Here is a 27,978-nt window from a genome sequence, read left to right on the forward strand (position 1 = left end):
GATACAAAAGATGTCCTGTGGACTTCTTGTTTTTATGCCTTCTTGAAAAAGTGGTCCCTGTAGAGAGGGAACTGGAGGAGTACACTAAGTTTGCCAAACCACTTCTCTTGTAACTCTCAGTTTTCATATACTCATGGCATTTTGCTCTAACATGTTATATTTAATCTTAGCACAAGTATAGATGTTTTGGGTATGATTTGTATAAGATACATAATGAATTTCACATTAACTTTGGGTAATCCATCAGGAAAGAGATACTTGTGACACCTTAAAAGTTAAACCCCAAAAAATAAAACGAATACACAATTCTAAGTGTAGTAGAGCCAGCTTTTCATTCTCCTCATGTGGATTCTGTATGTGGAGTTGTCATGGATAAAGGGACTCCTGTGTGGTACAAGCACAGAGAATGGCCAATTGATTGACTGATTGCTATTTTTATTATTTTTCCACAGGCATTGGAAGTTGGAGACAATATCCAGGTGCTGTTATATTGTTATGACTTTAACACCTTCTCCATTCTCTTCATGACTATTGAACTTTTCTGATTCATGACTTAATGAAATGACAATTTTAATCCAAAGGCTCACTAATGCTTCAACAGTCCAGAGTTGCATTTTTATGGATAGTGAGTGGGCAACTTTTCCACTTCTTGGAGCACAAATGAAGTTTCACAGGGCTGTGGGGAGAGGGAAGGGTGGTAACTAGTCTTCTCTCACATTAAAAGCCTACAACCTAGCAAGGGATGGTGCAAACCAGACTGTACCTTTTGCTTCTTTTACTCATCATTGTATACCCAGGACTCAGCACACTCAGTGCCTAGTCCCTGGCATGTATTATGTGTTCCACATGGATTATTCTGAAATCAAGCTGTAAGAATGATGGATCTTCTGCTTGATTTTTGTTTAAATCTGACTAAAAGGCCGTGTTGCTCATTAATTAAATTATGTGAAGAATCTGTGGAAAAGCTGATAAATGAGGTCATTCAGTCAATTGTTTAATTTTAATGAGCACTTGTCATGCCCAAAGCAACAAAGCCTCAACTGGGCCCTCAGTGTTAAGGGCCAGCTCTTTTGGGTTTCCTCTGCCTCTGGTTCAAGTACTATCTGCACTTTGAAAATGACCTTATTTCTCTTTGCAGGGAAAATGAAGCCATTACACTGTCTCATGAATGTCTACAAATGCTCACACAATTACCTCTTCATTCTCTCCCATCACATTACAAAAGGTTAATCCGCTCAGCGGTCTCTGACTCCACCCCTTCCCAACTTCTTAGGGACCTCCCTCCTCTATATCTTCAATCTCTCTTTCCTCCTGATTTCTTCCATCAGCATTTAATTGTACTCAAATGCTTACCAGCTTTTAAAAACAAAGTTAAACATTCCATCAATCCCTTACAGCCATCATCCCACCTCTCTCCTCCTCTCATTACAATCAGACCGACCTAAAATACTGTCTCTTTTTATGTGTTTATGCAGGCCTAACCTTACTTCAGTCTAACTTCTACCTCCACCATTCCACATAAACTGCTCTGACCAAGGTGGTGTCAATCTTCCTCTTGCTAAGTCTGTTAATTTATAGCCAGTCTTGCTTCACCGTCTGCTGCATTTAGCACAGGTGAACAATTCCTCCTTCTTGAGATTTGCTCTTTCCCTGCCTTCCACGACACCATACTCTCAGGGTTGTTCCCGTTCTGTCCCCTCTCTGTCTCCTCTCCAGGTTAATTGTTTTCTATTTCTCAAGTGTTTGTGTTCCACACTGTTTTGTTCTAGGCTCACTCTTCACTAACTTTGGTCACCCTCATTTTTCCCACTTTGCTCATCTCATCCATTTCCAAGGCCTTAATAAGCATGTATTCCATAAACTAATGACTTCTTCTTCACAATTATCTTCAGTCCAAACTGATCCTCTGGAGTCCAGATCTGAAAAAATGTCACTATAGAGTGGCTCTATTTAGATATTCCATCAGTACCTCAAGATCAACATTTAAAACAAAATTCATCACCCCCAAAGCCTGATCTCCATAATGAGTCCTGTTTTTTGGTAAAACACATTCATATCAAGTCAATTATCCAAACTGCTTCAATCCCTCCTTCATATTCATGAATCTCAGGTTTGATGTGTCTATTATTAAGAAACATTTTCTGACTCCCAAAACCCAGATGAGGTGCGTTTCCTATGGCTTCCACGCTTTCTATATTTCTCCTCTTAGAACTTTACCCCACTATATTCTAACTGCCCATTCACATGTTTGCATTCCCCACTGATCCATAATCTCTTTGAGGCCAAGGAAAATATCAAGCCCAGTCTCTATTCATCTTATAGATCTGAGACCTAGCACAATGTCTGGCTTAATGTGGTAGATGCTCAATAAATATTTGTTGAAAGAAGATTGCTGGCATCAAATGCAAAGTAAAATGAATGAAAAACTACAAATAAATAAAAGACACAGCATCTGCTCTAAAACAGCAGCTGAACATTTATTAAAAATACAAATTTCCAAGCAAAATCCAAGATCTACTGAATTGGAATCTTTAGGGAGAGTCTGAGAATCTGTATTTATAATAAACATATCAGAAAAATTTCATCATTAGGCAAGTTGTGAAACTGTGCTCTGAAAAAATTTGAATTTTATTTTTTGAGTTAGGAAATATATAATTACATATGCCATGTCTGAGAGTGACATGAACACTGGACCTATTTTATAGTACTGAATGAAGTAATAAAGCTTCGAGAATTGTACAGAGATAGGTATCTGCCAGGAATCTAACAAGGATTTCAAGAAAGTAGAAATTCATGCTCTGGGGAAAGTGAGATTTTCATTTTGTAGTCATGATAAAATGAAAATTATATATCAATAGTGATTTCCATTAAAACAAATCCTTACTGACTTGAAAATAGTATTGCTCTAAAATTTCTCTCACTGATTAAGATGAGCCAAAGTAAGAAATATAACCTATTATTCTAAAATTATTTCCTTATTAGAAAAAGAGTAAAGAAAAAAACTTTAAAATAAAACTAAATTCACAGTCCCATTATTACAATGCCTGTCCTGTCCAGAGGTCCTGAATTAGCTCTGTTTTTTCTCATAACTTTATTTTCACCTATACTAGAGCCGTTGAGCTGACAGCCAAACTAATCCCAAGGTATTCTCCTGACTTGTCACCAAAGCTGTCCAGGGATAATCACAGGTATGAGTGCTGAAGGAAGTGGCATCTGCCTCATTGTCCCTGGTCTCCAACAACTCCAGCCCTATAATGTTGCTTAATAGTAAATCAAAAGATAACGGAGAACCAGCAGGAAGAGTATCAGAGCAATTATACACTTGGACAACTCTGTTGAGAGCAAAAACGGTCATTTTTGAGCTGTGAACTATTTTGAACCAATATCACAAATACAGGATAGAGGAGGACTGTCTTGATAGCAGTTGAAAATGGAAAGAGCCTCCAAATTTCAGGGCGTTCATACGTGGCAACAATGTGATGTAGCTGTTAAAACAAAAAAAAGCTGGCGTGATAGTCACCCTCTGCTAGGGTGAACTGTAGAAGTTATATCTAGAATTTATCTCCAGTTTGGGATGTTACAAAACAAAACAAAAAAAACACAAAAAAACAACCCCCCAACAGGAATTCTATTTTGGGAGGGAGATTGTACTGAATATGCTAAGTTTCTTTCCAAATCTAATCTTCTGTGTTTTTTTTAAGGCTGATTGGGAAAGTTAGAATTAAACCCTCTGAAATAACTAATCTGTGTTGTGCCAGACTCTTGCTGAAAATAATTATTAAATTTCAAATGATCAGGTTTGACCCAAATAATATCCAAATCTGTGCAATAATAAGTTGGATGATAACAGAATTCCATCGCAGTTTCCCTTGTCGGTGTGGGGAAACTGTCCTGCTTTCTCTAGTATACTACCGTAGAGAGTTCAGGATTTCTTTAGACAAGACAGTAGCAAACAAGAGACAGTACCTTGATCGGTGCGGCCATCATGAAGTGTGGAAATGGGAAGGCCTGGGCCTGTATGTGGGGTGAAAACAAAGCCTGGATTATACTAAAGTAACGTTAAGTTTTCAAGGACTGCCAGTAGTATTTGTGATTCGTGTTGAGCTCAAGTACATCATTTAATTCTGCAATTATTTTTTTCCCCGTAGAGAAGAAAACATCACCTTTTAAGTTACATGTAAGCAACACATGAGATCAGAGACCATTCAAAGAACAGATGTGAGAGAAGCATTGCCTGTATACTTTTCCAAGAGTAATCACAAATATTTAATATCTAATTACACAAATGCACCCCAGAAGCTGCAGTGACAAATGACCTTCTGAGAAGATGTCATGCTGTATTGGGTCAGTTTTAGCTGTATCTTTATTATCAAATAAACTTCACCAGTACCCAGATTGTAATTTCAATCTGGCTTCTTGATTCAATGTTCAGTTTATTTTGGGGGGCAAAATCCAGCATCCTTTTGTCCCTACATGTAATTAATACATGCAGAAATTTGTACGGAATATGTTATCTTTTAAAAATATGCTGTGGCAGGTCAGGTCATGTTCCCTGGAAAACAGACCCAAAAGGAGATTGGCGGGCTATATATTATAGGGGAGATGATATTGGAGTGCACACCTGTGGAGGAAGGGAGGAAGAATAGGGCAGGGAAGGAAGGCAGGCTTCAGTGTTGTCACACAGAGACTCCTAGATGGTCTGCAGAGTTTTCTCCAATGGGGCTACAAGACAGCATGAAGCAGTCATTGGATGTGGCCTGAGAAGAAAGAAAGCTACAGAGTGGGAGTTTAGCCATGAGCTGTCAGCTATAGCACGAGCACTCTCAGCAGCTAGAGAAATGAGTGAGCCAGTCCTGAAGACAAGTGGTCTGACTATGTATCCAAGGTCCCCTATGTATTCCAACATGGAATTTGGCTTCTCTGCTCAGAAGATGTCCATTTTAACAAGGTCTACAAATAATTAAGCACTGATGATCTGTTCTTTATGTGAACTATAGAATCAAAGAATACCTTGGAAAATACTTTTCAAGAACAAATTTGCCCAGACAGTCAATGGATTAAAAGCAACAAACATGGAGGTTGGGGTAGAGGCTCACTTTCTATCCCAGATGCAGAGGCAGATGCTACCTTCTCTGTGAAGGGAATGCCATTAGAGTAGCAGAGGAGGATGACTTTTTTGGTGAGTTCTGAGAAGACTTGGGTATGAGTACTCCTTCGTCTTGCTCCTGGCAGCTTTCTGCCTGCTAACAACATGCTTTTGATCTGTTTTTCAGTGCTGTACCTGTGACAGTGCCAGTGCCAGGCCCCATGAGGAAAGCCTTTGGCCATCCAAATTTGTGTAAGTGTAATTCTGGGGGGCAGTATTGGGAAGCCACACACCTTAGCCATATTTTCCAACTAGCACTTACAGGTACTAAAGCTAGTATTTTGATTTTCTGCTGACTCTTCAGTCTAATTTGGGAATGGGGAAAAGGGATATTATTTGATTCCCTCAAAACCCAGAAGTTCTTGTGTGGAATCTCAGAATTTTATAGAATGTAATTGCAGAGATTTTTTTTTTCATTTTGGTCAGTTTTTCTTCATAATTATCAAAAAGGACATGCACACAAATTACATTTTTAGCCAGAATATAAAGAGAGATATGAATCTAAATTCTTAGACTCAATCAGCATGCATCCTGTGAAATTTTCATGGGTACGCAGCTCTAGTAATGAAAAGTTGCATATCTTTTTTGCCTAAACAAGATAAACTAGTGACTGACCACATTTAACACAGTGGCCTGAGAGTGCAGTCCTATTGTCCTAAGCACTAGTCATCTAGAAACCTACCTTGAATTGTGTTTGTTCTGTCAGCGTCATCAATACAATTTTACCTGTTTTAATCTTGTCATTTGGAACTTACTCACCATCCCTCAGGAGAGTTTGGAGTTACATAATGAGGCTTTACTCTTAGTCCTAAAGGGAAAGATTTCAAGGTTTTTCCTATGATGGCGCAGTGACTCATTTTACTGGAGCTTCAAAAACACCAGACGATGTGATGCTTCCCACACAGTATATTTTTTGCTAAATGGGAAATTACCATACTGCCGAGGAAGAGTGAGTGGTGGAAAAGTCAGGCGATTCAAGTTCTAGAAAGGACTCTTCCACCAACTTCTGATGAGAGCTTAGGCTTTGATTCTTTATCTCTTCAGAGGGCACTTAGGCTTATGTAGATATTAGGAAGAAAAAGTGATAGAAAAAGGGGTGCATTGCTTTCCAAAAATGTTAAATCATTATACAAATGCAGAATGCATAAACCTGTAAATATGTGTACATAAGTGTAGTGTCACTGATGTCTTTATCAGCAAATATATCAGTAGAAAACAAGTTTTTTGGTAGACTTTGCAAGAGACCGTAATGCTATGATATCCCCTAACACATGTTGATTCCACAAACACTGAATGTCTCTTATGTATTAGACATTCATCTTGGTCTGATGAGCATGAAGATGAAAAGAAATTAAGCCCTGCCTTCCAGGAGAAAAAAATAGATAAACAGATGATTCAGTATAGTTAGTTCTATGAAACTATGTGCCAGGCATGTAAGCTTTCAATATATGTTGCATAAATACATAGCTTGGGTTGAAAAATGTTGCTTATAACTTGAGAGGGACATTTAATGTATACCTTTAAATGCTAGTAACCACAATCAGCACATATGGTCATGAACAACAATCTCTTGACATTTCAAAGATGCCACTGACCAAACATTTTATGAAAGTGTTATTTCAAACTGACATCTTGTGCCTCTTGAAGGGAACATTAGGTTGAAATGCTTATTCATGTCCGCATAATCAAGTGAGCTGTGGCTTAGGCTCTGGGGCCAGGTGGCTGAACTAGGGAGGTAGTATGTCAGAGTGGCCTTTGTTCTGATTCCCTTTACAGGAATCTCAGGCCCTCTGCCACTCAGCGGATCTCAAGCAGTCAAAGATTCCATTTGTTCTTTAAGCCACACATCTCCTCATGGAGAGCTGATACCAAAAGGAAAAGGGTGGCATGAATTTTGTAGTATCTCTTGCCAAGGGCTCTCTCCTTGGATCCATATTGGGTGGAGGAGACAGAGATTGGAAAATTAGAGATTTCCCAAGTCAGTTTTCTGAATCCCCATAATGACAATTAAGACTCCAGTATATTTTGTTGATCTATATTGATCTCTAACCTGAGTCATCTTATTGCTTGCCACATGTTCTAGCTATAGATAAAATGTGCATAGCATAAAATTATATGGATAGAAATTATTCACTAAATGTGCACATGGCTTAAACAACCAGGAAATATTTTGTCACCTACAATTTTTTAATAGTTGAATGAATTACTTATAATGTTTTCCAACTTAGAAAGACTTACAAAAGTTAGAGTTACAAACATTCATTTTCTATCTCCTTGAAACTACATTTGAAGAATGATTGACTTCTAAGGTGGGTATCTCTGGTTTCTAGGCCATTGTTCTTTCTCCTGGCTATAGGAGTTTGATGTTTCTCTGGGAAAATGGGGCCAAAGTCTAGCAATCATTTTATCCAAGAATACTTCTTTGTATAATATTGCTCAAATTCTGCCATAGATAGCTGGTAGATTGCATCTGTGTGCAGAGTCATGGTGCTGTGGAACGTGGTGGCTAAGAACATGGGATTTAGAGTCTATGGACCCTGGCTTCAATCCTGGCAGATGCGCATTAGCAGGGCAGAAGTTTGGCAAATTACTATTTACTTAGCTGCAAAAACAGTGGGGATAATAATACTTTCCTATCGTTCATTTTTTTTCTATAAGCATGAGATAAGTGCTCAGTAACTTTAGTTAAGAATTGATCAGATGGTGGTGACAAAGATGACAACAGTGGCAGTGGGGATGGTAGTGCTTATGTTAAGTCCATTACCTACCATAGCAGACAAGTGCATAGTACTTGGCGTAGTCGCTGAAACTTGCTGTGTAATATTGGCACCTTTCTTTCCTTAGATGGCAAGTAACACACTTCTTGCTTGGAGGATAGCTTCCAATGCTAATTCTAGAGGGAAATGAAAATAAAACTAAGCTGAAATTTTGAGATTGTATTTATCAAAATGTACTACTCCATGTAAAGTGACTAATTTACATATTGACATCAAACCCACTCTATTTTTTCTGTTGCCAATATCATTTAAAGTAAAGGGGAATCACAGTATTTTGATGTAGCTTGATTTTTGATCCATCTTTGCCTTAATAGGCACAAACCTTGAGGGAGAAGCCCTCTGTGGTTTTCCTGGAGTGGGAGAAATATCTAACACCTCGAATGGCAGTGAGATAGTCACTTCCCATAAACATTAATCTCTTACACTTTGCATAGTGGTTGGGAATGCATAGTTCTTCATCTTCCTATCTCTCTTTTCTACCCCATGGCAAAACATACAAGGAAAATCTGGCAGTATCACTAAGAAAGGGATTCCTGTTTTTTATATATCTGGAAATAGAAATTAATAATACACAAATTGGAAATAGGAAATCACGGTACTAAGTGCCTCCTGTGCCTTTAATTCCTTTCAGCAGGAAATTTGGACTCCTGGAAGCTCAGCTTGGGAAGCTCCCTCCACACAGTCTCCCGTAAGCCAATCTGCACTGCCAACATTGGTCCCACACGTGCCCAAGCAGAGCCCTCTGCACAGTTCCTGAATGGGGTGATTACCTTTAATATATATGCTCTAGGACCCTGTCCCAAACCCTTGAGTCAAAGTCCAATTTAGGGGAATCTAGATGGTGACATGCCAGGGTGCAGGCAGGGTCAGGACTCTGTGGTGGTTGTCAGGGTTTCCTATGTCACCTCTGAGTTCCTTCTGCCTGCCCCAGAACTTGCCTTGGCCATGGGTAGAAGATTGCCAGACCAGACACTGCTGGATCTAGAGAGGAATTATCTCTAATAGATACATAAGGTCATGAGGAAACAGGGAAAATTTCTTATTTCTTCTGTGATGGTTAGTATTTGTGTTCATATCTTGGTGTGATCTTGGAAATGTTAGGGAAGCAGGCAACTGTAAGGGCTCAGAGGTCGGCATGCAAATCTTGGCTCCCAACACTACCTGCCTCATTGTGTGGTGGGAATTAAATGAAATTACATAAGTAAACCAATTAAAATGTGCCTGATGTATAGCAGACTGCTAGTACAAGGTACCTATTGTTTTTATTTCCCCATCCAGAAGGGGGTTTTGAGGGCACCATTTAGGTCTTCAAGAGAATAACTGGACTGAACTTAGACACTAATGTAGGGACAGAGACGGGTTATGCCAAAAGGAGCAATAATAAAACAATTCACACATTATGGGAGTAAAAACAATGCCTGGTTCATAACAGGCACTTAATAAATGTGTGTTAGTTTAATAACTAAATATCCTCAAGTACTTCTCTATTTAGTTGAAGTATGTAGTACCAAAATAGTATTTAGCATTTATATGAACACTAGAATTTCTTGTTTTTTCCTTTTAAAAACAAACATTGTGAATTGGCTAACATTTTGAGAGTGTGTGTTTTTTATATTGATGTAGTATACAATATTCTCCAAATGTTTTAATTCATGAATGATTCTTATTACATTTTACACTAAAAAAATTCTACGTCTCTTGAGGACTATGATTTATTTTTATTCAAATATCAACATATATAAATACCAGAATGAATGGACACAAGTTACCTGTAGATATTTCTTCTTCCAGGATAACCTTCAAATTCATTGCTAGAATAAAACCTGAAAATATATTTAGAAATTATTAAAGTATTGATAATTAAATGATGAGATTTTTAGTGTTAACACTGGTATAGTACGCAAAATAGGCAAACATTCATCCAATGAAACTTTTAAAATTGGCATTTAGGAACAAAAATGCTGTATAAAATTGAATTTTAGATACTTACTCTGACTTCCAAATCATCAAAGGAAGATTAAATTATGCTAAGTGCTCTTTTTTTATTATAGCAATATTATATTCAGATTCATTAATTGTGAGCTATACAAAGTAAACAGGGATATTTGGTTAATATCACATTGTTCCTTTTCTATGATTAATAACATTTTACTGCTTTCTCTGTACTTTATTATTTAATTTTTTCTACAATTTTGAATACATTTTGAATTTATTTTATAGAAGCCCTGACAGTAGATAAGTTTGCTACAAATCAGGGAATCTCATCCACACTGGATACCACATCAAGGGCACATTTAGCCAGATGCAAAACAAGACAACCTACTTGCTACTTAAGGATCCAGGTACCAGTTCTAACCTGTCTTAATATAGTCATGAAGTAGGAAATCCAGTTTAGTGACATGGTTTTCACTTCTCTGTGAGTTCATCTGAATACCACAAATTAATCATTTTTTCCCCTTAGGAAGAGCGTAATGGAATGTGAAAAGTTTGGAACAACCAAAGTTTGGTTTAATTCTCAGGACAGTTAGGCAGTTCAGTTCCTTCTATGTCCTCAGTATAGTATCATGAACATCTTTTTAGTCCTGAGTAGAAGAAAAAGGCAACAGAATACAGCTCATTTCTAGTATCAAATTCATTAAACTAGCATCTTTCTCCATGTCTTTGCTACATTCGCATGACCCCAATCATCACTTTCACTTGCCTTCCCACATCATCTCAAACTACCTATGAATAAACTACTCAGAATCTTTCCCCAACAGCTCCTGCTGCTTTCTTGTTATGTGGAAAATTCCACAATTGTCTCACTCTATAACCCTTGCAGCAAAGTCCACTTTCCCTCCTTCCTTTCACTTTTCCCTCACAGCCAGTATTTCACCATTTCATCTTTTTTTGGGGGGGGGGGTGCTTATTGTAGAGACAAGGTCTTGCCAAGTTGCCAGGACTGGTCTCAAACTCACAGGCTCAGGCAATTCACTCGCCTTGGCTCCCAAAGTGCTGGGGTTACAGGTTGAACCACCGAGCCTGAACTGTCCATCTGTTTTCACCGTCTACCCCATCTTTCCTTTCATTTGGTGAATGCATATTGAAATTCTCCTCTCTGTCAGGCACTGTGCTAAGTGCTAAGGACACAAACAAAAAAAGAGGCACAGTTTTGTTCTCAGAGTTTCTACTTCATTGCTGCTATTCCAGTTCAGGCCTCTTATGACCAGAGCTGGGTCTCCTAGCTTTCAGTTTTTCCCACTTCTTCAACATATTATGCCTGCAATTAAACTCCACCTATTTTTATCTTGCAACTTCCTTTTACTTTAGTGATTTTAATGGCTGCTATATATAATATTCAAACTCCTTTGCTTTCCATTAAAATGATTCCATAGATTGGCAGTCGGTTTTTGACAGGCTTTTATTCAGTGAGCCTGAACTAATGGTCCTCCCCTTTTGCTCTTAGCATTCTACCTAATGGCAGGCAGATTATGAGAACTAAGAGAGGACCCCTGGATTAGGCTATATTAGAAATGTCAGAAGTAAAGTGTCATTCTTGATTTGAGAAGTTTTATCATAAATGAGTATTTGAAGATGGTTTATTTAGATAATACACAAGATGGACTAAGAAGGAAAGAATTGAAAGAAAGACATCTCATGTTGAGGTTAATAATAAGAGCCTTAGATTTAATATGCTTTAGAATTGGATCTCAATCTGCCACTAACTAACTGTGTGACCTTTGGCCAGGTTAATGGAATTGTATTAGTATCAGTGCTCTCATCTGTAAACTTGGAATAAACATCCCTACTTTGCAGTATCTGGTACACAGTTGCCCAATAAATGATAGCTGTTATAAATAACAATGTTAAACTTATATAACAGTGAATCACCACAAAAGACTCTCCATATCTATGGACTTCCCTCCATGGAATTTTGAAACTTGCTCATTGCATCAAGTGCTAAAGAGTACCATTTGCCGCTAGAACCAGTTATTTTTTCAAAATGTTTATATTTTGATATAAATATCTACCAAGTATCAGGAGAGAAATGACCACCTGCTAAAGATTGTTTTTCAAAAGGAAATTATGATGACTAGTTATTAAAGAATGTACAGTCTTAAATCAGAACTCACAACCATCTGAACTAAATTATAGAGTAACAAAAAATGCTCTTTAACTAAAAGAGATGATACTGTATCATTTGTATGTAGGTCCATTGGTGCCAATTAAACCTGAATGGTGCATCGTGCTTCGTGCAATACTTACAGTGAATCCTGTGTTACTCTGAATATATTTATGGCCTCCCACTTGCCACTTGTAATTTGAATAGCATTTTCCTATAAAAAGACAAACATTATGTTGTGTGAAGCTGAGCGTTATTTGAGCAACCTCAAGTGAATGATCTTTGAGGAGATAAATCTTGGAAGGAACGTACCACAGTGTCTTTGATATAGTGAATATGTTTGTAGCCATCCTTGTCACTAAATATTTTGTAGTATGAAATGGCATCAGAGCTGAAAACTGGTGTTGAAACAAAGAACTGAAAAAAATTAACAGAGGTTATGTTCAAAAGACACCGAACCATAGATTTTTTTTTTAAAAAGAAATGTATGGTCATGGTTATAGGAATCAAAATGCCTTGCTTCCCCTATCTTCTGATATTCATATATGAAATTTCATCGTTTCAGAAAGTCAATTTTCTAGTGATTCAGCAGTCACTTGCACATTCCAAGTATTACTTGGTTGTTATTGCATACCCCTGGATTTACAATGTTTAATTTGATTCAGTTTCTATGTTCTGAGGTTATGTGGTTGGAAACAAAGTTAAAAGAAACACAAATGAATATTGATATTTAAACAAACCCAACTTAAAAAGAGTTATTTGACCAAAGTGTGACTCTCATTAAGGCTTATGGTGCTTTTAATTCTCGACTTGTCTAATGCCAAACATTTAATGGCAATGATTCAATGAAGACGTTTTAATGGTTAAAATATCATAGCCTACTGACCACAGTTTTTTATTTTAATGGTAGGGAAGGACTTCTGGACATGAGAGAAAAATAAGGGGCTTCTGAACTTGAGAAACAAATGTTGCTTAAGTTAAGGGAGGTTCATCCCTTGAACCCAGGAAACAGATTGACCTCATTGTCCTAGTTTGATCTCTTTCAGGGAATTCCATGGGGTAATTGCTGGGAATCGCTTAATTACCTAAGGAGTGTCAGGCACTCTAGTGTGCACTGAAATAGAACAAGCCACACCTCAACATTCTAAATAGTATAGGTAACTGAAATTCTGCAAATGTCCTTATACCACACTTTAGCCAGTAGTTGAATGTTTATCCCATTTAAAAAACCAAATCAACTTGTCTTACATTTGCTAAACTTTTTTTACCCCTCTACTCACTGTTTGGTGAAATGATGGCAAACTGGCTAAAAAATTACTTCAGAAAGAGCTACTCTATATCATGCAGAGAAGATACCACCACGGGTAATTTAAAATCAGCTCTCTCCAGTTGGTGTCCCTTCACATGTTAGTGAAACAATATGGTCCGCTCTTTTAAAACTGAGTCAAGCAACAACAAACAAAAGCTACAAGTATCTTTCAGCTACAACTACCTGTCCTGCTGAGATCTAGTTTCAAAACCATTTTTGAGAAAGAAAAGAGCAGGGAAATCACTATAGGCTCCTTTAATGATGACTCCACAGGTGATCTGACACTTGATGACTTTTTGGTAAAATTGTCATTATTCCCATAAAATGATTATGATTGTGTGACATTAAAATGCAACGTATTTGATATAGTATCTGTAGGGGGTTGAACATTGTTTCTCCTTAAGTCAATTCCACCTGGAACCTCAGAATGTTACCCTATTTGGAAATAGGGTCTTTGCAGATGTAATCAAGGCAAAATCAAAGCTGTGATCCTTCTGGATTATGATGAGTCCCTAAATTCAATGACTGGTGTCCTCATAAGAGGAGAAAAGGATACAAAGAGACACTGAGAGTCACAGGAAAGAAGACTGTGAAGACAAAAGCAGGGAGTAGAGTGATGCAGCTGCAAACGAAAGAACATCAAGGATTTCCAAGGGCTGTCAGAAGTAAAAGAGGAAAAGAAGGATTATATTCTGGAGTCTTCAGAGGGAGCACAACTCCGCTGACACCATTATTTCTAGCCTTCAGAATGGTAGGAATTGTTTTAAGTCACCAAGTTTGCAGTAATTTATTACAGCTTCCCTAGGAAACTAGTACAGTGTCCAAAGCCATATATCGGCATATCATCATTAAACCTGTTAAATCAAATAAGCAGGAGACCATTGGCTTGAGGCTGTCTCTGTACTTTGAGTTTCTATGTAACAGACCACAATCTAACTTATTACATATACAAACTGAAACTTGACTAGGAGTACAACTAACAGTCAAATTTCATTCAATCATAGGCAGCCAGCTCATCACACTATACACAAATGAGGTAAATGCCCCATCACACCATGACCAAATAAGGCAGACTCCTAGCTGAGGCCAATTAGGTGATTTCTCAGCTTTCCTTCTCTATTTAGCCTATAAAACTACTCACAATTCATGGGGAGAGCACTGTGAGCCTCTTATGGTTCTGAGTGTTGTCTGATTTATGAATTGTTATTTGCTCAAATAAATTCTGTTCAATTAAAGTTTTTATTTTAACAAATTTTTTTTAAAAAGGAATAACAAGAAATTGTCTCCTTACATGATTTCTTCATTAGTTTCATTAATTAATTTCATTAATAATACCAACCTTGGTCAGATTTTGCATATTGAGACTATGCCTCCAAGTGAAATTAATAACCAAGAGGTCCAGGAATAGGAAACTCTGATTAGCAATTTCGTGGATCAAATTTCATTTAGTATTTGTCTTTGACAAAATCATTTTTTCATTTTAGACTAAAGTTTTACCTTGTTAGCCAAATGATAATATACATACTTACTAGTAACCTCTACAATATGTTCTTACTCCTCAAGTTGAAAGACAAAAATTAACCACTGAAAATAAAACCTAGGTCACAAAATTTTTAAAGTACCACAGGAAAAGAAAAATTCTCAAGCCTGTAGTCAGTTAGTTAGGGCTTTTAAAATTGTCCTAGATTAAAACTTAAAATTTTATTTTCATTGAAAATTATAAATTAACAGGACAGAATGTTAATGTTTTAAGATATTAGAATAAGGAAAACAGGAAGAGCGATTCTGCTAAGCAAAATTGTTATCTTCTCTTCTTTCACTGCACACGTTGAAGACAACTGCTTTAGATGAACAGGTTACTTGGGTGATGTAAAGAGAGTGTGAAATATTTCCGCATTCACTTTGCCAGAGCTAGGCCATAATGTGTTCTGAGTTAAATGCTTCTTGCAGCAAGTCACACTTGTAACCTAGATAAGCACACACACTAGGTTGTCCTCAGTTTTAACTAGGCCACTACATAGGTTCTTTTATCATGCTTAGATTTTTCTGATAGATTACTCATCTCTATGTGAAGTGCAAAGCCATTTAAAATATTTTACTTGGAAGGTAGGATTATTTATCACCATGTAGTATCTTGCCAAGGTTGTTAAATGACCCAAGGCTGATGCCCTCAACTAAGTCCACACATTCTGTCAAAAGCACAAGCTTTGAAAAGTCAGATAGAAAATTCATTTTTCCTGAATGCAAGGAGTTTGCTGGCAACCTAAAGAAGATGTATTATATTGCTTAATTATTTTAAAATAATTTAAGTCTGACTTTGCTGTCTAAGCATTATGCTTTCAGTGCTTGTTCTCCAAATTTAAGGAATTGAATATTGGGTTATTTGATTAAATTCTTGCTTTTTGGTTTTTCCTCTACAGGGCAAAAAAGGGCAGTTTTCTAAAAGCTAATTTGTTGTTATTTTTCTGATCAAATACCAAAGAAGAAGTTTGGTTATTTGCCCCAAATTAAGCCACTGAATGTGACAGTACAGTAAGAAATAAAGTGGTACGTTCTTAGGAAGTCTATTTGTTAGTTCTGTGCTTGCAACTAACAGATCAGTCACTTTTGGCAAGTCATTTAATCTCACTTTTCAAAACCATAGGTTACCTCTGAGAGTCTTTTCCAGTTTAAATCTCTTTGGTAAATTCAGAAGGAATCACTTCTCTAAGATAAATTTTAAAATTTATACTAATATGAGTAAGCTGTACACTTTAAAGACTCTGTAAATAATATTTGAATAAATGTCTGAAATACATACACCTTTCTAGGTTTTTTCTTCTGGTTAATTTCATTAAGGCATTAGTTTGATTATTTATCAAAGGAAGCTATACAACATATTATATGAGTTATGACTATATAAAGTTGTGGCCAGACTTTTTCAAAAGGCATGTCAGACTGATAAAATCTAATTAATGATTCTTTTAAAGCAGGAAACTTGGTAAGGTGTGAAAGCTATCATTGCAAAGAATTTTTGGAAATTAGAAGATTTACTGACTACTAGATAAATGTTAAGACGTTGAGATTAATACATAAAAAATAAACTATTCCCAATAGAATTATGCAACTATAGACATTCAAATGATCTGGCACAAAATCACATCTCAGATAAATAACTCATTTATTCTCTAGATTTAGATTAGCATTGCTTTTGATTTAATGATTTAAGGGACCTCATCTTCTCTTAAAGGACATATATGTGCCCCCACTGAGGGAATTTTAGGCATCGTTCTATAGCTTTACAGATCATTCATTCATTCAGTCCATGTTTGCTGAGAATGCAAGGTTGGTGCAATATAGATTTTTAAAAAATTATTAAGATGCAGTTAACTTCAAGGTGCTTATAAATAGGAATTTTCAAAAGATGCATTCTAAAATGTTTCAGAGTGTTCTGAATACTGCAGCATTTTCAAAACAATTGTGTATAGGTACTCAAGGTAATGTCTTCGAAAGGGTTGTTGGTATCATTGTTGATCTATTTGTAAAATCACATTATTCATATTACTTTATAGTAAATTTAGTTATACTATCATCCTGGAGAACACAACTGAAGGATATTTTCAAGCATTCTTCCTTCCTCTCATTCATTACTAGAAATCTCTGCAATGGGAGTGAGTTAGAACATCAGCTTTCCCCTTTTCTCAAATTTTCAAATACTGATCTATGAATTGCATTTCTGGAAGGTAAGCTTCTGATTGACAAAGAATCCAGAATTTAGAGAATACTTTTCTTTTACTGAATACTGCTAATTTTTCCTGTGATATTTAGCACAGTGGGAAAATGTGAATTCAGATAAAGTTTTCTAACTTTTTTTACTGAATTACATACTTATCCTTGTTGCCTTGTTACTGAAGAATGTAATTTATATTGACTGTATATAATTAATAAAGTAATAACTATTTCCTAGTTAATGAATAAAATTGAAGTATCTTTAATTGGAGTCAGAATAAATAAAATGGCATGTAAGTAAAAAAACCAAAAAACACTGGATCCAGAAAAGTGTACAACAAAGAGTTTTTAATATTTGAAGATTGTTACTTTACAATTTACCTTCTCCCTTGACATTGTAAGTTTAAAATTTTTATAAGTCAGGTCATCTTAGAATCAACTTTTGAATTCTTTATTGTCCTTGTAGCATAGATTAATGTACTAAACCACGTCCTAAGAGTTTCCTTTTTCTTTGCATGATGTGTCCAAATCACGGTAAAATAGTTTCTACCTTCAAATGCTAGTTGAATTCAAGCATAAATTTGTGATAAGTGGCAGCATCTGCCAACAGTACCTTATTCTCTGCCTATTTTGTATTTTTCATATAAAAGATACAGTTGGTACTTCCCTCAGACATTATTTTTACACTAAAAAATTTTCATAAACTACTAAATAAACTATCCAAAACTCCCAGATGTAAGTGATCATAAACCATATTTTCCTATTTGACACCAGACCATTACCTAAATACTGGAATGAATATGTATATATAAAATTCAATACAATATATATGAAATTTAATAAGAAGTAGGTTATCTTTAAATTGCCAGATATCCAATGTTTTTATTTTTCCTGGATTCAAAAGGTTAATACTTATTAAGATGATCTTAGCAGATAAGAGATTGTGTTCCACTTTGAAAAATAATCTTGTATTTGTTTAAGAAGTAATATTAGTTATAGCTATCAAAGAGTCAGTTAACTTAAGGTTGGGGCATGAGAAACATGATTTGTTCTCAGTAGAATTCTCTAAATATAGACATTGATATTTTTGGCACTAAATCACTGACGAGATCACTCCTTTGTGTTTTTTACCTTGATGTTTTCTTCTATGAAAATAAGTAGTGCCAGTTTGGATACACTGATAACTGAGAATCTGTCAAGTTTCATTAAAATATAAGGAAAAGATAGCAAAATCATACTCCACCAGCCCATCCAGTTCTGCTTTCTTCTATATGCTCCTGGGTCTAAAAGACAAAAGATCACATTGAACGCAGCATTAAGAGAACATTTTTTCCTAAATCAAATCTGGACATTTAGAAATAGTGAAGCTGCCTGGTACAGTGTACTACTAGTAGTCAAAGCTGCCTGGTATAGTGTACTACTAGTAGTCAACTAATTTCAAACTTTCATTTAAGGGGACTATAGTAAAAATCTTACATAAAAGTACTGTTGCCAATACATGGTAATCTAAGTTCTGGATCTTCTTACTGGTCTTTAATAATTCTGGTTAAATCTTCTATGAGGCAGTGACTTGGAAATATCATGATGTCTATAGAGGTCTAACACAACCCAAGCCCTGGGCGTGGTGTAGGTAAAAAAGAATTTCACGGTAAAGCTTAGGTTAAATTTTTTCTTTTGTCAGTTTTATGAAGCAGCTAGAAACTTTTAAATGTATACTGAATGTTAATTTGGTTTATATTTTAGCATAATGCAGTTGATCATTTACTGAGCAAATAGCAATCCTAAAAGGGTGAAAAGACTTTTATAGACACATAATTAGAAAAAGAAGAACATTTAGATAGAATGGATAGCTAAAGACCAGAGCAGCTTAGTAAACCACAGATGGTTCCGTATGGCTAAGTGGAGGGTGACTATAGGGAAGAATTAGAAGATGAGAGAGAATGCATATTTATCAGTAAGACCTTAGAGAAACTTTATGCCACCCTAAGAAGTTTGAACCTCTGTAGGTAAATCTTTTGAAGCATTTGAAATTCACAATTTGAAAAACATAATTGTGAGCACAGTACAGAGAATAAGTTAGAAGAAGGTAAAATGAAAGGAGGCAGAGAGAAATGTCTGGGAAAAGGATGATAAGACCCAAATCAAGGTCAGGTTGTGGCAGTGAAAATGGAACAGAGAAGATGTAGTCACAGATATTTAAAAGTTCAAATTATCAGAAATAAATTTGAGGGTTACTGGCATGTGGTCACAGAAAGTCCTGGTATAGATAAAAATCACTCAAAGTATGTATAGAGCTGAGACAGACAGCAAGATCATCAGAAGACCACTTCCTCTTTTTGCTAGAACTACAGATAGGCTGCTTCTCAGCCTCTCTTCAGTTGATGGTGGTTCTGTGTTAAGTTTTAGTCAATGGCACGTGAGCAGAAATTACTCACACTACTTTCAGGCCTAGGGCATAAAACCATCTCATGGATTATCTGCCATTCTTTTGTCTTCTCTCAGCTGTATATTGAAGCTCAAGTTTGGTAACTTTGGAATAGGGTTGGAAGCCACTGGATAAAATTAGCAGAAATGCCATCACCTAGGTTCCTGAATGACTGTATGGAGCAGAGTACCCCATCATCTATCCTTCACCATGCTCCACTTACCTGGACTCTCAATTGGATGGTTACATGAATGTGTAATACATTTCTACTGTATTAACCCATTGAATTATTAGAAGATTTTGTTGTTATAGCAGTTAGCCTACCTTGTAAGTACATTAACATGGAGAATAATAAGAGTTGTAGAGAAGTCAGAAGAATAGCTGGAAAGGAAAAGAACAGCCAATGAAGTAGAAGGAGAACCATGAGAGCGTGTTTTGTCATAAAAGCAGGGAAATAAATTTTAAGAACATAGTTTGGATTTTCTCCTGTAGGGATGTCCTCCAGGGAGAACAAGTAAGACAGGACTTGAAAAAATTGATTTATTATTTTTAGTCATAAAGATAAAATTAATTTTAATCCTCTTTCAAAGGAGAAATAATATAAACTTACTCTAACTACAATTTCTTTATAAATTTCACTAATATAATTATATCACAAGTAACTTTTGCCAGTTTCCTTTTCCTCTTTGTTTTGGGTACGACTCCTAACATGAATAAAATGTTGCTAGGTCACTTAGCCTTAAATATTATCTGTTTTTAGAACATATGCACACACATACATCAGTCATGTTGTATAGTTGCTGGAAATTTCAATCTGCTGTTCTCAAATCTGAAAACGTATCCCATGTATTTATCAGATTATTTTGAAACAGAGGTGTTTAGAAATTCTAAGGTTATTCAAACACGGTATTCTAAATTTAATCACTGTTTTCTGGCTGTAAAAACAAAGTTTATATTCCAGGGACTTCCACACCTCATTGAATGAGCATCTTAAATGTTCTGTCAGTTTGGATTAAAGTTGTCTCAGATTTTGATAAATTAGAATTTCAGATTTCAAAGCAATCACGGTTTTTAAATTCCTGGTTTTAGGAGCTAAAAATTGAATCTAAATGATAAATGTCATCGTTTTTCAAGCTAATACAATTAAAGAAATAGTTCCTAATACCCAGATTCAATGAATATATTAAAGATATAGTCACCCAATGTTGACTAATCAGACCAATGATTTCTAATTAGCTAACATAATCAAGATTAGTCTATCCTTTCTTTGCCTATGATACTGTATTAAAGCCAAAATCCTTCTGCTTTGTATATCAAAATATATATAAGATAAAAATACGCTTCTAGCATATTCCATCAAAATTAGTCAAGCCTCTCACAGACACAGTAGTGATTTAAAAAAATATTTTTAGCCTGAGTAATGTTGACTATTATAGTCCTGATATATTTCCAAACAGATTCGTATGACTTTTTCCTTGCAAAACATAATGTCCTAATTTTTAGATAGAATTTAGTGATTTACTTTGATTGCTCTATGCTTTTCTTCTTACTTTATGAAATAGATTTGCTCTATATTTAGTTTAATGAAGCATTTCTTCATAATTAAAAGTCTCATGAAATGTACCCATCAAATTTCCTATTTAAAGAAAACATTTTGTATTTCTTAGTTTCTAATATAATTAAGAACAGGCTCATATTTAAACATTTTAGATTGGTGAAGTAGTTTTTCTGACTCATTAATTCAATAGGCTATGTTTGGATTTGAGCACTAGAAACAACAAAAACCCAAGAATAAATCTATGTGTAATCTCAAGGTTTCCCCCCCCCCTAAAATTAGTACATATGGGACACTCTTCTATGATAACCAGATACCAGGATAATTTGATCTAATATTTCATGTCATACTCTCAACCATTCACTTTTGATTTTGAAATTAGAATGTTTGACTTTCTTTTGATAATGCATTTCCTTTGGAATCTTTAATTTTTCATTTTGACGTTGAATAGAACATGCCCACATACATTTCTTCTCTGGTTCTTTGTATAAGACATACCTACTTTCTTAGTAGACCCATCTTCTGTTTTCATCTTCATTATTTCACTTTTTTTTTTTTTACTGTCAACCTTATAATTTCAAAAGGATAGAATACCATCATAATTGAGAACCAGATGCCTAATTTTCCCAATGTTACATTGTCCCATTTAGTCTTTTCCACTATTCAGTTTCAAGGTTTAAATCATTCAAGAAAACAAGAGATAGCCTATTCAATTAATGATGGACCTGTGAATAAAGAGTGCTTTTTTTTTTCCCCCAAAGCAATCAGAAATTGAATGTGGTAATCCTGGCTTTAGAATATCAAATGTTAGCTATAAATGAGTCTCCACTATTGTGTTTTGATCTTCAGAAATGCATATCTGTAGTTTCAATATACTCTACCTTTGGACAATCCCATGTCTGCCAGTCTTCCCTGAAATCACATATAGACAAGACTGAAACATTCTGGACTCTTTTTAGCCACTGCAAACATATTCGTTCATCAGTAACCCATGTGAGCCAAGTGAAATAATAATCACTGCAAATAAATAAAAATATACAGTCATAACCATAAACCAATTTCACACTCAAAAATAATTTCCTAATTTTTATTTTCTAAAGGATGTAGCTTATTATTATGGAATACTTATTAAGATTTAAGGAAGACAAAACTTTCCTTTTTCTGGAGAGAAAATTTAAATATACCTACTGACTTAAAAAAAAATCAGAGGTCATTCGTCTAATGAAATTATTAATACTTGCATCTTCTCCCTATTTATGAATTTTTACATGCTAGAAAAGAGTTTAAGACATAAGACCAAAGCTCATGGTCAATCTAGAGGGTAGAAAATTGTTCAACTGGCTCTTTTGCACAGGAAAACTCAGTTTTTCACTTTTTGACAAATTGAGAGAAAGTCAAGTATGGTGAAAAGACCATCTTTGTCTTCAGGTGGGTTTGTATTGGAAGCTTAATTTTAGCTGTGACCATAGTCAGGTATTAAAATTTGGGCTACTGTAATAATCACCTACGATATATGTGACACAACTCAATACTTGGCACATACTAGATGTCAGTAAATAGTGGCAATGATTACTTGGCTCTGAGGATGAACTTATGAATGGAGGAGATCAACATAAAATAAACCACAGAATTTTGGACATTAATGTAAAAGAAACCACAGAGCTGGAATGGATCTCAGGCTCAAATTTGGGCTTTATGTCCTACTGGTTATATAACCTTAGGCCAGTTGCTTAACTATTCTGTTTCTGTAGAAAATGAGAATAATAATAATGCCCATTTTAAATTATACTGTAAATATTGTCTGGGAGCACTTAAAGTGCTTAAGAGTCATTTCTACTACATAATGAGTGCTCAAAAATATGTTAGCTATTATATTTAGTATTTTTCAGATGTTCTAACAAGTTTCTTGAACACTTATGTGATGCTCTTTCCACCATTCCATTTGCCACCTAAAAAAGAAAATTAATGTATTCAGTTACATTGTCATCAACTAGATTGAGGTAGGGAATAGCAAGTAATTCAAAAGTATAACGTCTTTTTTTTATCATCCAAGAGCGGACTCAACTTGGAAAGGTCCAGGAGAAGCCGCCAATGGGGTTCTTTTCCCTATTACTGATTACTCAGTTGATCCCGGCTAGTTTTCCTTCCTGAAGCTGGAGGAGATGACCTGAGCTTAGTCTGCTAGCCATTGGGAAGTGGTAAAGATGCCCAGTAGGCAGGGTTTGGGGACTCCTCCTTGTTATACACTCCAGCCAGAAAGACCAGAGAGCACTGAATGAAGGTTGGTGTAATCAGGACCAGACAAGATTCCCAAAGGGCATCACACTGGGGAAGTGAGAATGCTTCACATTTCTTTTGCCTACAGTTAATCCCCAAGCAGACAATTCTACAACTAGACAATTGAGAATAGACTGCTTCCTAGTAAAAAAATGTTAATATTTGGAAAGAATCAGCCTATCTTCTTTTATTTGTCATGCAAATGTGATATACATAGATCCACAAACCCTGGCTTAAAAGAAAGCAGGCCAAACTTAAACAAAGGCCAGGCTGAGGAGATATGAATCCTACTACCTGCCTGTTGGTCCCAAGTTCACATCTGTATATCTGAGGAAAGTTTTCCTTAGATTTATCACTGTGGTCACCTTTATATGTGTAAAAGGGATAATTTTTAAAAATCAATTTAAGAAATTTACTTGTCAATTTTAATTGTGTACTTACTGAGCTTGGCATGTTATTTTTATTTACTTATTTTTTTTTTGCTTCCAGCATACACATCTTAAACTCATTAGAAAAAAATATATAAGCCCTGATTAAGAAGTTTCAAAGTGTTAATATTTAGCTAAAAAGGTGTGCAGGATCTGAGATTAATTACCTTGAGGCTATCATTGCTGGGACTGGCACTTCTTGGGGACCTACATATGCAGGGTAAGTGGTATCAATAATAAATATCCGAACAACAGGATTCTTAGCCCCAGCCTGCCAAGAAAATGGAGACATATAAACTCATAAAATTCCAATTGTCACTAATATTTTAATGATACTTCAGAAGTTTAGGCATATTTTATAAGCTAATAATATTAAATATGTTATTTTTGAATGCATTCTATTTATAATATGACCAGAAACCTCATTTCAATCTTACTTGCAAGGCAATTACAAATGTTGTGTCAGCCAAAGTGAAAATAAATTTTTTTTTTTGAGTTGGGGTCTCACTCTGTTGCCCAGACTGGAGTGCAGTGGCCGCTCCCGGTCACCGCAACCTCGACCTGCTGGGCTCCGGCGATCCTTCTGACTCAGCCTTCCAAGTAGCCGGAATTACAGGCATGCGCTACCGCTCCCAGCTGATATTTTGATTTATTGTAGAGATGAGGTCTCGCTGCCCAGGTACGTCTCGAACCCACGGGCTCAGGCAATCCACTCACCTCAGCCTCCCAAAGGCGCGGGATTACAGGCTGAGCCATCGAGCCCGGCTGAAAATAAATATTTTACAATGCCTAATAAGATAAGTTAATTTATAAGAAAAAATATTTTGGATATGAAAATGCAGTTCTGTGATCTATATTCTTTTTTCTTATTTTCAAGACAGATCTCTCTCATTTTTATTATTAGGATAATCATCATCATCGTCATCATATCTCTTATCTCTATGTGCTAAGAGGAGTGAAGAAGGGGATTGGTTTGGGAGGAGAATGGGGGAAAAAACGCTACTTTCTGTTTCTGCCACATGATTTTGTCTAGCACGATCACCAGATACTCAATGTTCTAGCTGCTTGCATTACTATTGCTACCATCTCCAAAAGGTTAGGAAATTTCACCTTCAACTGGTGCCCATGGGGTTTGCATCTTTTGTGCTTTCTGTGCTACTGTACACCTAAAATGTACATGACAGCATAGCTCATGCCTAGGTAGCTCTTTAGAGTTCCTCTGTTATTTGACTCAAGTCAAAGAGAGTTGTAATAAAATTTAATTTAAGTCTTCAATGACTCAGTGTTGTTTGAATTCAACTAAAGAATTGTTCAGTCTCTCCTAGGACCTCTTGTTTCACTCCCAGATTTAGAAAGGACTACGTTGGTTCTCTGGAATTGTCCCACCTCTCCAACCAACGCCAGATGTTTTAGCAACTTTAATTTTCAAAGAAACAGAATTGGGGTCCTAACTTCCCACTCAATGTCATTCACTCATGAATCCCGGGTTTCTTCATGTCTTCCTGTTCCCATGGATCATCCCAAATCTCTGAGTTTTTTTACACCTTGGGTCTCAAGTGTCAGGCCTCTCCCTTTCAAACATCTCCAGCTTTCAGATTTTTTACACATCCCTAGAGGAGTGTCCTATCTGAACGTTCACTTCCTATCCATTGCTTTTTTCAAATTACTTTTTAACACAAATATCGACTACCTGAAATCTTATTTCTCTCTCTTTGGTCACTTTGGTCGACTTCAGAATTCATTTGTGTGTATGCTACATGCATTTATCTTTGTTGCATTCGGAGACCCACTGTATCCATTCATGGACAATGTTCCCCTTGACGAGTACAAACAATAGGAACCAAAGAAAAAAAGAACTGAATCCTAAAATCACATCCAATTCCTTTTGCAAGAGGTGAATTTGTGATAGATTCCTTTTTTTTAAAATTTATTTTATGTCTACATTGACATTAGTATACAATGCTTCTTCACTGGGACCTGACCATTTTCCTACTGCTCACTCAGTTCTTCCTTCTTCAGACATGAGACTCAATAAAAAGGATGAGAGATAAGAACCCTAGAATGCTGAATATATAAGAAACTCTGGGCTCACACCATGTGTAATTTCTTCAAGGAAGAAACTGAGACTTACAAATTTAACTTACCTTGTATATCCAGAAAAGACCATAACTCATGCCTGCTTCTACCTGACAGGAACGTCAAAATCAACATTTGTATTTCCCATTCTAGTTTGCATTTACATGAGAATTCAAGAGGGAATTGCAAAACAGAACTTTACCCTGAATTTGGAGCATGAAATATGAAAAAAATTAAAATTAAGTTAAGCTTGTTTTTCCTCCATGATCAAGACCATATGTTTTTCAAAGATTCTGCAATGGATTTTGCAAAGACTACTTCATCCAGCACAACCAGATGTCCAAAGCAACAGATGTCCACATAAATAATAGAGCACAGTACAATGTTTGCCTTACAATGCACAAGGATAAGAAGCTCTCCAAACTTGTTGATTCCACCTCCATTCATGTAAATGGTTGCTCATTTAGACACCAGAGAAATGAAAGCATCTGCTGAAATATTCAACATACCTTTGGGTACGGAATATTTATTGTTCTAGGATATTGTTCATCACCATAATAGGAGTAGGCAATAACTGGTATATCTGTATCATTAAATTCTGCATATGCCAAAAAATTTCCATTAGGAGACCACCAGAGAGCATGTTTTGTAGCAAGCATTTCCTCTGAAAAATAGTATATTAATTATAATGACATCTTACTCTTAAAATCATTGTAAACACATCTAAATAGCTGTTTATTGACTTGAGTAACTTATTTAACATAGATGGGACATATGTCAAGCTTTGGTTATTAAAAATAATCTGAGTTAAGATGAACAGTTTAACCTTACACGCCATATCAAACATCAATTAGTCATGTTAGGAAATGACTTTAATCAGAAGTTTGATTTTTAAAATAAGCAATAAACATGTCTGCAGTATTTTTTTTCCTAAGGGTAGCTTTTTTTAATCGTCCCCAAAGTAGACAAAACTGAGAGAACTGTAATTGTACTACTGAGTGAGAAAAACAATTGAAACCTGAATTTCTCTCCTGGGAATTCTTTTTTAAACAAGGTTAGTTCAGTTACACATATATGTGTTTTTTATATGCATATTTATTATAAACATATGTATATCTTTCATATATTATATACACATCTAATATATAATAAAGACAGGAACTAGAAGTCTTTTTAAAGTCCTGGATTCTACATGACCTAGAATGGGAACAAAAGCAAAAGTGTAACAACAACTAAAAATATTTTCTAACACAATAACATGTAAAGTTGTTTAGTTTTGAAAAAACTTTCTGAAGAAAAAACAAATATGAGAAAATGTGCTAACATGGCACCTAAAAACCATATACTTTTTGAAATATAAATCAATACCATTTTATAGTAATGTTCTTGAAAATAAATTCTGCCAGTCTTTTAATAATCTGATTCTGTTCTTTTACAACATGTATGTCCTGTTCATAGCTTAATAACAGTTTTCAGAAATGCTATCATTGACTGAAATAAAATGCTACTCATTTAAATCTTACTACATGCATGAAATTATTTTAAATAAAAAGCCTGAAGCAGCAGCAGAAGATAAAGAATACAGCTTACCTTCATAAACCCAGTCTGGGATTCCATTAAATATTTTATTTTCTTTTCCATTATATGTTATTTGAAAAGGTGGATCTCCTGGTCTTTGTTTGAAATAGATGTTGTTTTGAAAGACATATGCCTAGAAGTGGTGGTTAGTCAATAAAGGGAAATTCCATAACAAATACAATAAGGGCTGTATATTTGTTTTAAATATTCATCTAATATCTTAAAAACAGTGGTAATACAGACACAAAAAGATTCACAACTAAAGTGTCATTTTAATAGGTCAAAAAACCAGCTAACCCCCATTAACATCAATTATGAGTTTTAAAGTCTATATTAAATAAAGGAAATGTCTACTATTTTATTAGTTGTTTTTTTATCCCTAAATAATTATGTACATTGACAGGAATTCAAATAAATCTCTGAATATTAATAGCTAGCCAGATCTAATCTTTATTTAGAGTCCTTAAATAAGAGCTTGGACCAAATTTCATGTTGTCTGAAGCTAGTCTGGGAAACTTGTGAAAACCATATTTTTCCTGAGCTTTCTGGCACAACGCATTCTGGCTGAGTATAAGGATAAAGTTTTTGACTGCTATA

General features: G+C 35.5%; 1 protein-coding gene across 2 annotated transcripts in view; it reads right to left on the reverse strand.

The window, feature by feature from the left end:
* The window catches only part of FAP (fibroblast activation protein alpha), a 70,922-nt gene that overhangs the window by 19,772 nt on the left and 23,172 nt on the right, over window positions 1–27,978 (reverse strand). For both annotated transcript variants that reach the window (XM_008054079.2, XM_008054078.2), the window contains 10 exons: window positions 27,394–27,514; window positions 26,313–26,467; window positions 23,895–23,998; window positions 21,904–22,039; window positions 18,281–18,325; window positions 12,338–12,442; window positions 12,169–12,239; window positions 9,693–9,746; window positions 7,915–8,039; window positions 3,967–4,014 (listed from right to left, as the gene is read on the reverse strand). In XM_008054079.2, the coding sequence (XP_008052270.1) occupies window positions 3,967–4,014; window positions 7,915–8,039; window positions 9,693–9,746; window positions 12,169–12,239; window positions 12,338–12,442; window positions 18,281–18,325; window positions 21,904–22,039; window positions 23,895–23,998; window positions 26,313–26,467; window positions 27,394–27,514 (964 nt within the window). The remainder of the gene's footprint in view (window positions 1–3,966; window positions 4,015–7,914; window positions 8,040–9,692; window positions 9,747–12,168; window positions 12,240–12,337; window positions 12,443–18,280; window positions 18,326–21,903; window positions 22,040–23,894; window positions 23,999–26,312; window positions 26,468–27,393; window positions 27,515–27,978) is intronic.

This window comes from Carlito syrichta, unplaced genomic scaffold, assembly GCF_000164805.1.
Source record: "Carlito syrichta isolate Samal-C Ts95f unplaced genomic scaffold, Tarsius_syrichta-2.0.1 Scaffold289015, whole genome shotgun sequence".
NCBI lineage: Eukaryota > Metazoa > Chordata > Mammalia > Primates > Tarsiidae > Carlito > Carlito syrichta.